This window comes from Helianthus annuus, chromosome 17 (assembly GCF_002127325.2).
Source record: "Helianthus annuus cultivar XRQ/B chromosome 17, HanXRQr2.0-SUNRISE, whole genome shotgun sequence".
Classification (NCBI taxonomy): domain Eukaryota; kingdom Viridiplantae; phylum Streptophyta; class Magnoliopsida; order Asterales; family Asteraceae; genus Helianthus; species Helianthus annuus.
The window spans coordinates 153,213,323-153,224,496 of NC_035449.2; the positions used below are offsets into that span (position 1 = coordinate 153,213,323).

The 11,174-nt window shown below is 35.9% G+C and overlaps 1 protein-coding gene across 1 annotated transcript; it reads left to right on the forward strand.

The window, feature by feature from the left end:
• The first annotated feature begins 664 nt into the window (after positions 1 to 664).
• LOC110922953 (WRKY transcription factor 22) lies at positions 665 to 2,730 on the forward strand. The gene is made up of 3 exons (XM_022167148.2): positions 665 to 1,195; positions 1,898 to 2,008; positions 2,104 to 2,730. The coding sequence occupies exons 1-3, from the start codon at positions 750 to 752 to the stop codon at positions 2,516 to 2,518; spliced, it is 972 nt and encodes a 323-aa protein (XP_022022840.1). The 5' UTR covers positions 665 to 749; the 3' UTR covers positions 2,519 to 2,730.
• Positions 2,731 to 11,174: the final 8,444 nt, after the last annotated feature.

The following is an 11,174-nucleotide window of genomic DNA, read 5'->3' on the forward strand; positions in this document are numbered from 1 at the left end:
AATATCGCATGTAAACTTATCACCAGAACCAAGATCAAGATCGAAACAAACAGGTTCCACCAAACGCCAGCAACAGCAACTGAAATAATTGTAATCACACTTAACGCAATCAGAACCATACGATCGCCGATTTCGAAGTTGAGAACGACTAACGGTGTGTCTCTGGCGACGAGGAGGTAGATCCAGGAAGCAATGAGGATGAGGAAGATGATTGCGGTGATTGGGCGGAAAATTAGGGTTAGGATGAAGATGAGGAGAGAGAGGATGGTGTAATTGGCACGGAAGGTGTAGAGGTTGTTGAAGCGGAAAGAGTGGTCGGGGAAAGAGAAGGAGGAGAGGTTATTGTTTCTACCAGAAGATGAATGAAGAGGTAGAAGATGAATGAAGAGGTGGGGGTGGGGTGGGGTGGGATAGGTTTATAAGTGATTAATTATTTTTTTGTTTTATTTATTACTAAGGGTATTTTAGTCATTTTGCACCCACTTAACACCAGAAACTAACCTCTATTCGCGTCAGGGACTAGCCGGGAACGAAATTGCAAAAGTTAGGGACTATAGCTGTAATTTTAGAAAGTTAGGGACTAAAGGTGAAAAATGGACAAACCACAGGGACTATCCGGGCATTTTTCTCTTTTTATATTTATAGTAATAAAAGTAAAATGTACCCACACCAATATATCAACTCACACATCCTCTTTTCTCTCACTATCAAAAGTCAGCGCCTTCATTTGTCTTCATCTTCTTCTCACCATGGATGTTGATTGGGACCTTCAGGCGGTGGTCAGAGGTTGTTGCTCCGCCGTACCCTCCGCCACCACCACCACCACCACCGCCACCCCTCCCACTGGGCCGCCGGATGGTTGTACTCAACAAAAGTCAACCTTTGATGGAGAAAACAATATTAACCTTTTGACTTTTTCCCCAGATCTATTTCAACCAAGAAGTGAAACCAGTATAGAACAGTTTATGAATGATCTTTACAATTGCAACCCTCTTCAGTTTACAAATCTACAAAAACAACCACCACCTCAAAGCTTCTCTTTTCTTGGAGGAAATCAAGATCCACCATACCACCACCAGAACTACTACCACCACCAGCAGCAGCAAGAGAAACAGTTTCAGGTAAAGCAGCAATCTTTGGGCATTTCTAGGTGTACAACTACTCATGCACAGGGTGCAACAAAGATCAAGAAAAGGTAAAAAAGAAGAAAAAAAGATTTGTCTTTTTTGTACATTCTCTCTCAGTTTCTTTATGATCCATTTATTTGTCTTTGTTTGATGTTCAAAAAAATTTATGGGTCTTTGTTAACTTCAAGCAAATTGATTTTCATGCCATAATTTTTTTTTAAATTTGGTGAAATTTTTACATGTATAGATTTCTTTTTACTTTTTGGAGGCTATGTTAATGAACAGTATAAATTGTGGGAGATACCCAAATACAGTAAAATGTAAATTGAGCTATTTTACTATTTTGATTAATTTATTTGCCCATTCTTTTACAAAAATACATATAACTAAATTTCTTCCTATTTATAAATTTGCCAAATCTTTTATAAAAAATACATATAATTAAATTTCTTTCCATTATAAAGAAAAAAAAATTATAAAGATGTTAAAGAGTAAATATTAGTTGTGGTTAGTCTGTTCATTTTGTTATTAGATTTTTTATTAGAATTCAAAACTATATACATGATGCATTGATGTTTATATTAGTCTTTCAATCTACATTTTTACATGCTTTTACCTAGGAAATATTTACCAGTACTATTCATGATTCAATGATTATAAAACTCTTTACCCACCTTAAATTTTCTCAAAAAAAAAAATCCACCAACAAACTGTCCATACGAAAATCATCTATTTATTGATTGTATTTTTATAAAAAAAAAAATTCACAGGAAAAATCAGATTAAAAAGGTTTGCCAAGTGCCAGCTGAAGGATCACCTCCTGATTTATGGTCATGGAGAAAATACGGTCAAAAACCCATCAAAGGATCTCCATACCCAAGGTTTATACTTTATATATTTTTTATATTTTTAGATATTATATTTTTCCAACTTTTATACAACTTTTTTAATGTTTACCAATTTCTTTATAACACAGGGGATATTATAAATGTAGCACTTTAAAGGGTTGTTCGGCCCGAAAACAAGTGGAGCGAAACAGATCCGACCCGGGCATGTTAATCATAACCTACACCGGCGAACATACCCACCCCGTTCCAACCCAAGTTAACTCTTTAACCGGTAGCACCCGCAACAAAACCACCAACTCCGGCGACGATGACACCGGAAACAAGCCCACACTCTCACCGGAAAATTCTCCAGCGATTAGCTTACCTCCGGTGACGGAGAAAATGGATGATACTGATGATGATATTAACTTCGATGGGTTGGATGATCTTGTTGGTTCGGATGTCGGAGATATGTTTTCCGATCACCGTGCTACGGCAACCGCAGCTCCGCCGTTAATAATATTGCCACAACAGCTGCTGCTGCCGGTGGGAGTTGACTTTTAACCGTTTGACCTTTTTTTTTATTTTGCTGACATGTAAGAAGTTATGATATTAGCATTGGTAAAGATGGTATTTTTGTTTTTTTGGGAGACATGAGCCGGTTGGTAAAGTGATGTAGGCTTTTGTCAAAGATGGTGTTTAAAGCTTTTGTTGGTGTACATTGTGCATTATTTGTTGTACATGTTTTGGGGTGGTGAATTGCTACTTTTGGTAAAGAGGGTACGTAGTCTTTTATTGGGATAACCATATAACAGCATTTGTGGCAGATAGATAAGTCCATCGGGCAGTGAAAAATCCAGAAATTGGGGGCATAAATTGTATAGTAATGATATCGTTCTTTTTTAACGGGAAAGAATCAATCTCGAGCACTTTTGAACATCCACTGGACAAACGAAGTACTTCGAGAGTAACCTGAGTCGTCCATCACCAATCCAGGAAAAACTCAGTAACAGGTTTCTGGGTCTCCTATCACTGTCCACCAATTCTCACTCTTTTATACACCAAATTAGAATTGAACTTGAGTTTTCAAAGAAGAACTTAAATACTCCTATCACTTGAGACAGAGGTCATTGACGATATCCTTTTAAGTTCAAATGCGTATGATAAACCATAAGTAAGAAAAAGAAAACTATTGAAAACCAAATAACAAGAAAAACTTGAATCATTTATAAACTAATAGAGAATTAGAATACATTACTTATCCACTTAATTTAAGTGGTTATAAATTATAATTTACCCTATATAGACACAAAAACACTATTCAATTTTGTGTCTTTTTATTGGTTTAGCCCAATTTTTTTGTCTCATCTACTGTCTTTCTTTCACTCTTTTTTCTTCACCATTACCCTGTTAATTCTTTCCACTTCTTTCCCTCTTAAGTCTTTTCTCCTCCAAGAGCATCACACCAGCATGCACCATCGATACCTCTTCAGGTGTTTCCCGTTCCACAAGACGACAACGGCGGTGGCATGGCATACAATGGCGGAGCCACACTTTGAACAACGGTGTCGCCCGACACTATTGAATTTTATGTAGCAAATACAACGTATAATAGGAAAAATTCGAGCGACACCATTGTTTTTTTACAAGCGACACCGTTGTCTTTTTACAAACAACACCATTGTTTTGTTTTCTTCTAAATGAATTAGATAATAAACAAATTTATAGTTCAAAAATTAAGCCCAGTTACTTGAATTTAATTAGTATACCTTAAATCACTAAGCATTATAGGCTCATGTCTAATTGGTTTTGTTTCAACTGTTTAACCCATGGGCGGTTCTTAGAAGGCCACTGGCAGGGCCACGGCCAGGGCAAGTTTTTCGGCCGTAGTGCTAATTTTCCGCATTTCGATCGAAATTTTTTATATATACTATGTTTGGCCCGGGCTTGCCCGGGTTTTTTTAGTGCCCGTGTCTTTCGGCCCTGGCACGTTTAACGGGCAAGATCCGCCACTGGTTTAACCTAACCGGAACCAGATGTTTGATGTTCATTTGAATGATGCTTGCACTTGTTTGTTATAATGAAAAAGAGTTTTTATTTTTATTTTTATTTATTTATTTATTTGTTTTTTGCAAGTTGCCATTCTACACTATAACAATTCAAAACGTGAATAGTAATGGGTGGGAGTTTGCTACAAAGTCCATTTTTCCTACAAAGTGTAAAATGTCATAAAACACCATAACGTCAACCATAAAATACACTCAAACCCCACAAATAACATAGTGGAGATTACTAAAACACCATATTTGTGAGTTTTGTGTTATGTTTCGGATGATAAAGCTTTTATTATTGAATGACTAACATCTGTGTGTTTTATGTTGAAAATCGTGTTGTGTTTTATATTCATACTTGTACAATGGTGTGTTTGAAGTTCTTAAGGACTGTTAGGGTTTGGATATTGTGTCTTAGTGATCTTCACTATGTTATTTGTGGCTTTTGAGCGTGTTTTATGGCTAAAATTGTGGTGTTTTATGACTTTGTACACTTTGTAGGAAAAATGGACTTTGTAGCCGAACCCCACCCAGGCTATAATATTATTGTCTTTTTTTATAATTAATTTACGTTTCTAACTCTGAACATTAATAAAGTTATCAGACAACCTCTAAATTACAATAATTTTTTGATAAACGATTTACATATACCCTTGAACTTTAAAGATTTATCATAGGTAAGTTTAATAATAATTATATTTTTTATAAGCAATTTATGTTTCGACCCCAAACTTTAATAGAGTTATCATACGGTCCTTAAAGTTTAATAAAGTTAATAAAATTATTTTTTTCATTTTTAACAAATATCTGTTCTTTTATCCTTTTTATAGGTTTAGTTCTTTTTTGTTTTACTTATTATAATTAAAGCTAACTTTTAACTCTAGACATGGTTATTTAATCATGTTGCTTTTTAACCCTTCAATATAAAATATCCAAAATAACAAATATTATCATTTTTTATTTACCTTATTAGTTAATACCAAACATGAAATGTTTTAGGGTTGTTTAAAATTCGAACCAAACTAGGAGGTCTAATTTATAACTAACATGGAGTAAAGGGGTTATTATAAAACTTGATTCAATTTTACTTTTACACACTTGCGCAATTAGGAAACATAAAAGGTGGGCTGGACAGAGTGGCCGGTGGGCGCAGGCCCACCTCACCATAGTTGTGGATCCGTCAATGGGTATACAATTTCCGTAACCCCATCCGTAACAAGGTCCCTTTCCATGTTGTTGTGTTTTCAGTTTTCACTAAGTGGCCTTCGCTTCATGCAATGGTGTATTGATGTTCCCTCTCTTTGCCACTTCAGACACATAGCCTGAGGTGAAATCATACCGAATGGTCTAGTAAAATTTTATTTACTATGTTTTTTATATTTTAAAAATAGAGTTAAATGTCATTTTAGTCCATGGGGTTTGGGTCATTTTGTCAGTTTAGTCCAAATGTTTCATTTTTTGCCTGTAGGTCCAAAAAGATTTCATCGTTGTCATTTTAGTCCACTGGGCTAACTTCATCCATTTATTATGTTAACAAAAAGGGCAATTTGGTCTTTTATATGGCCGAATTACCCTTCTAGTTAACAGAACCACATATAAAATGCCTGAATTGTCCTTCTCGTTGACAGAAAAAATTGATAAAGTTAACCCAGTAGACTAAAATGGCAACAGTGAAACCTTTTTGGACCCACATGCAAAAAACGAAACCTTTGTACCAAACTGACAAAATAGCCCAAAACACAGGGACTAAAATAGCATTTAACTCTTAAAAATAGATTCCTTATACATATTTTTAAGGGTTGGTTAGAGTTGTTTCATAACTATATAATTTTTTAAAAAATTAATTAAATTTTTAAATATATTTTTATATACTAAGTAATAAAAATTTACATCTTTAAAAATCCGTGTATTGCACGAGATGAATAAACACTTACATGACTTGAATAAATATAATGTAACTAATTAACACACAGTCGTCAAAATATGTTTTTGAGAAAAAAAAAGAACTTTGATGTACTGTTTAAATGTAATAACATTTTACTTTATTATTTATTTATTCATTAAAAGGTTAGAAATGTATATGTTACACGTGATCAATAAAATATTAAATAGTTATTATTAATAACCGAAAAAAAATACAAGAAATTGTTAAAGAAAGAATATTAAATAAATAAGACATAAGAATAAGATAAAATAAAGATAAAGATTACATATATTAGAAGATAAATATAAGTATATAGATATAGATATAAATATAGATAAATGATTTATGGAGTTCAATCACTCACAACATCCATGACTCTCTTTTATTTAATTAGGGGATTTTGATTGGTGGGGGGAGGATAGTGGATGATAGTGAGGGTGTTGGATGAGGATGAGGTGACATGGCCCACACCATATAGGGTGGTGGATGAGGGTAGAGGTGTAGAAACCGGGTTTTTTCAGTAACCGAAACCGGTTATTAACCGGACCGGTTTTTTTGGCCAAAAAAAAAACCGGTTTTTCAATAACCGGTTACGGTTTTTAACCGGTTTTAATGGTGGAAATGTGTAACCGGTCCTAACCGGTTATAACCGGTTGAAAAAAAACCGGTTTTTTTATGAAAAAATAACTGGTTAAAAAAACCGATTAATAGAAACCGAAAAAAAAAAACCGGTAAAAAAACCGGTCTGCAGAATTGTTCACAGAATGTTTATTTTTGCTGTTTGTTGATGTGTTGCTGCTGTTTTTGCACTTTCTAACTATTTTTTTTTTTGTAAAATTCAATTTATTACATAAAAACTTAACAATAAAAGTATAAAAAGTTAAAACATTCACTAAGTCTCGCAACAAACGGTTTTACATAATAATGGAAATACAAACGATAAACATACCAAACGATAAACGGTTTTACATAAACTTAAAATATTAATCCGCAAGAAGGTCCACTAATACATATATATTTTTTAGTGGAACTACAATATTGAGAAGTGTCGTTTAATCTTCTTCGTCCGAACCCGAACTCGAACTATTGCGTAGGAATTCATCTAATTCGGCTTCTTCGTCGGTCATTGGGGTTGTCAATTCGGCTTCGACCTCGTCCTCGTAAACTTCTCCTTCATAATCTAATTCTTCCTCGAGTGAACGTTTGTCTTGAACTTTCTCCGCCGCATCCAAGTAGTCTTTTAAGCAAATCGACATCTCAACCGCCTTAGGTGTTAGTCGAGTCCTCCTTATCGAAATCACCCTACCACTGATAGAAAAAGCACTTTCCGAAGCTACCGTGGAAGCTTGGACCGTTAGTAAATCTCGGGCTATTGTGGCTAAGATCGGAAATTGATCTTCCTTACTTTTCCACCAAGCCAACAAATCAAAATTTTTAAAGTCTTGTGAACTCATCATTTGTAGAAAGTTCGACCCACCATACCGACCGAGTTCACTACTACTAGTGTTACCATGATGCATTTGACTCGACTCATCATACAATTGGTTATAAACATACAAATCGGTATCTTCCATTTGACTTGAACCTTCACCGAAAGCGGCGTTTCTCATTGACTCGTGAATGTGTGATGTTGAACCATATTTTGTTACATAAACATCAAACAATTTTGAAAGTTGATCGTTGAAATGAGATTTTGTGTGACAACTCGAATTCCCAAGATTCTATTTTCGTGTTAATTGCATGCTAATTGATTAAGTTGTCTGTCTATTGTTAAGCTGTTTGTTTACGCTACTTGTTGCCTTGTAACCATATATGGTTGTGGTATGGTAAAACGTATTGTGGATGTTGTGTTTTCATTTATGTGGTTTGGAATGTGGATGAGGATATGTTGATGTGGTTAGTCTTATAAACCTAGATATTATTTAAAACTCAGACAACCCTACCTAATGAAACTTAGAGTCTCACCACAACTTCTGCTCGACGAAACTGGGAATCTCGTCAAGCTATCTCGACGAAACATAGTTGGTTTGGTCGCCCCTTGTTTCGTGGACATGGGCTCTCAGCCCAGGAGACTTCCGGCCCAACACCGTTCCGTTGGAACTTAAACCTATTAGTGTTAATCGTCAGTTACCAATCAAAAACCCTAAGTTTTTCCCCTTGGTCGAACAATTCCAGTAGCAGACCTCGCCCCACTCGAGTTAGCATCTCATTCGATTAAAAATCTTGGTTAGTGACCCTTGCCTATTGTTATTCGAAATCTCATGATATTGTTTACACATGATGTTGAATCTGATTACTGCATGAAATCACTAATGTTGATTATTGAAACCTGTTATATAATCTGAAATTGTGTTCTAGAATCACCGTAGATTTGACTTGTATTTGATTACAGTATTGTGCTTGATTGATGAACTATTAGGGTTGTTATGTCAATTCATGCTAACTGTTATGATGATTGATGATGGTTATTGATAGTCTGTTAAGAATATAAATGATGATGATGTGCTCGCATGAGATCCTGTGATAAGATAAATCTGCATACTAGGGTTTGCCTGCGTAGGAGACAACTGCTCCCGGCGAAACAAAGGACCCGACGAAACAAAAGGGTCCGACGAAACAAAAGTGTTTCGTCGACCTGTGTGCGACGAAAGGGGGGAGTAGGGGTTTCGTCGATTAGGCTGTTATATGATCAGTGAACTGAGTTATTTGTATTGGTGGATATGCATGATAATTGCTACTTGATAATAGATGTATTGAGCACCGAGGAACCATGATCTGGGTCTAGGACTTGCACACACAACATAGTCAAAGTGGTTGAGATGCTTTTGAAAATCAACGAGTGTGCAGACTGTATTAACTGAACATATTAGAAGTCATGTGATTATAATATACAAATTCATGCAACTCAAGTTTGAGGTCCAATACATATGAGGACATGTGATCTGACTAAACTGATAACCCTTGACTGAAATAAAAGCCATGTGTAGTCTTGAAACAAGCATGATAATGATTGATTATATGTTAACACTTGCATGATGATAATATCAGTTATAACTTAGTTCTGATCGATACACCTAGTTGTTAAACATGGATAAAGAATATACCTATAAACTGTGAACGTGAATGAATTACATAATGACTATGTGTTGATTAGTGATCACTACTTGGCATGCATTCAATGATCTTAACTTATGTGAAAACAATGCGAACATAAACTGATGGTGTATACATACATGCTATAGGCTTTGACTGAATAATTGTGGACACATAAATTAGCAAACCGAGCAAACCAAGGTGAGTTCACACTCTTACCAAGGCATGGGATTCCCGGGGTTGGGAATGGGATTGGAGGATTTACTTGTACTTACCTAGTTACTGGAACTTCGTAATATTGTCCTCGGGAGGGGAAGGGTGCTTATAGATATGGCTAGACCAGTGATACATATACTTCTCTTCGCACACACGCCGGGAATGGCTGCAATAATAGAACTAATCTTCGCACACATGCCTGGAATGGTTGCGAACTGTACACTAAAATTCGCACACATGCCGGGTGGGCTGCGATACAAATATACCTAGTCTAGAATATATGGGAAACCCCCACCAATCTTCGCAAACATGCCTGAAGGGCCGCGATACAAATATATACGACACGCGGGTACTAAATGAACATACGGTTTACAATGCGCATACTATAACTAAACAACCAATATTTCACTTGGGAAACTCCCACCATCTATGGATATGTTTGGGAAACAGGGTAAACTGGTTAATCATATTTTCAACTATGGGAAACCCCCACGGCAAGTAAGCCAACTAAAGGCAAACTATGTTTCCGTAAAACACTTAAAACGAACACCCAACTGTGAACTCGCTCAACATTGTTGTTGACTCTCTATTACATGCCTTGCAGGCTTATAGGTGCATATCCAAGGAACTTGCTGTCTGGGAAGCTGGAGTGGTCATGGGTCGAGATACATGGAAACGCAACACAAGAACTAAGAACTTACATGTGGTTTTATAAACACTCATTGAGTTAAATATGCTTCCGCTGTAAACTGTGAAATATTGTAACATTGTAACACTTGTTGTTTATAAATGAAAAGTATTATTTACCTATACTTATGAGTTCAAGGTGATTGATGGTTAAGATCCTGGCCCGTCACGCCTCCAAGCGGTGGTACTCCGCATGTGGATTTTGGGGGTGTGACATTTTGCGACTTCACCAAAGTTTGGTTCTTGAGTGGTGTTTAAATTCAATTGGTGTGCAATTTTTTCAATCAAAGACCCGGTTCCAAAAATATTAAAACAAGGATTTAGAGCGGCGGCACAAGTGAAAACCGCCGGTAGTTCTTTAAAATATTTTCTTAATTTTTCCTTCATCGTATCCGCCATGTCACAATATGGTCTACCTCTAACCGACAACTCGTTTACTTTCAAACACATTTTAAACAAATTGTGAAGAACCAATGAACTTGTTGGATAATAAACCCCCGATAAAGTCTTTGTTGATGTTTTGAAAACTTGAAGCACTTGTGTAACAGTTTCAATAGCTTCCCAACCCGATGGGTGGTAAGGCGAACACTTTCCACAACTAGCCAAAAGGTTATGAAATTCTTGTAAACTTTCCTTTTGCAAAATAGCTTTTTCAAACATAATGCAAGTCGAGTTCCACCTATGAGCAACGTCCCAATTGGGTCCTAAGCATATTTGACCCGCTTCCTTACAAGTTTTAATATATTTTGAATGTCTTTGCGTGTTACTAAATATACTTCGTAACATTCTTTTGAAAGCTTCTTTTTGTGTTTCAATAACCCTTAAACCGTCTTGAACGGCCAAATTTATGATGTGTGCAACGCATCGGCTATGGAAAAAAGTACCCTCACAAATCGGATTGTATTTTAATTTTAAACGCATTACCGCGCTCGTGTTGTTTGAGGCGTTATCAAAAGATATTGAAAAAATTTTATTTTCCAATTTGTATGTTGTAATACATTTGTCGATTACTTTATATATAGCTTCACCGGTGTGAGGGTAATCGAACAATTTAAACAAAATCGTGCGTTTCATCATTTGCCACGTCGCTGGTTCAATCCAAAGGGCGGTGACACAAATATACGAATCGGGTGAACTGTACGGTGCGGACCAAACGTCGCTAGTCAAGTTAACACCGGTTTCTAATTTTTCAAAATAAGAAATTAATTATAGTTTAGCTTTTTTCCACAATTTTAAACAATCCCTCCTA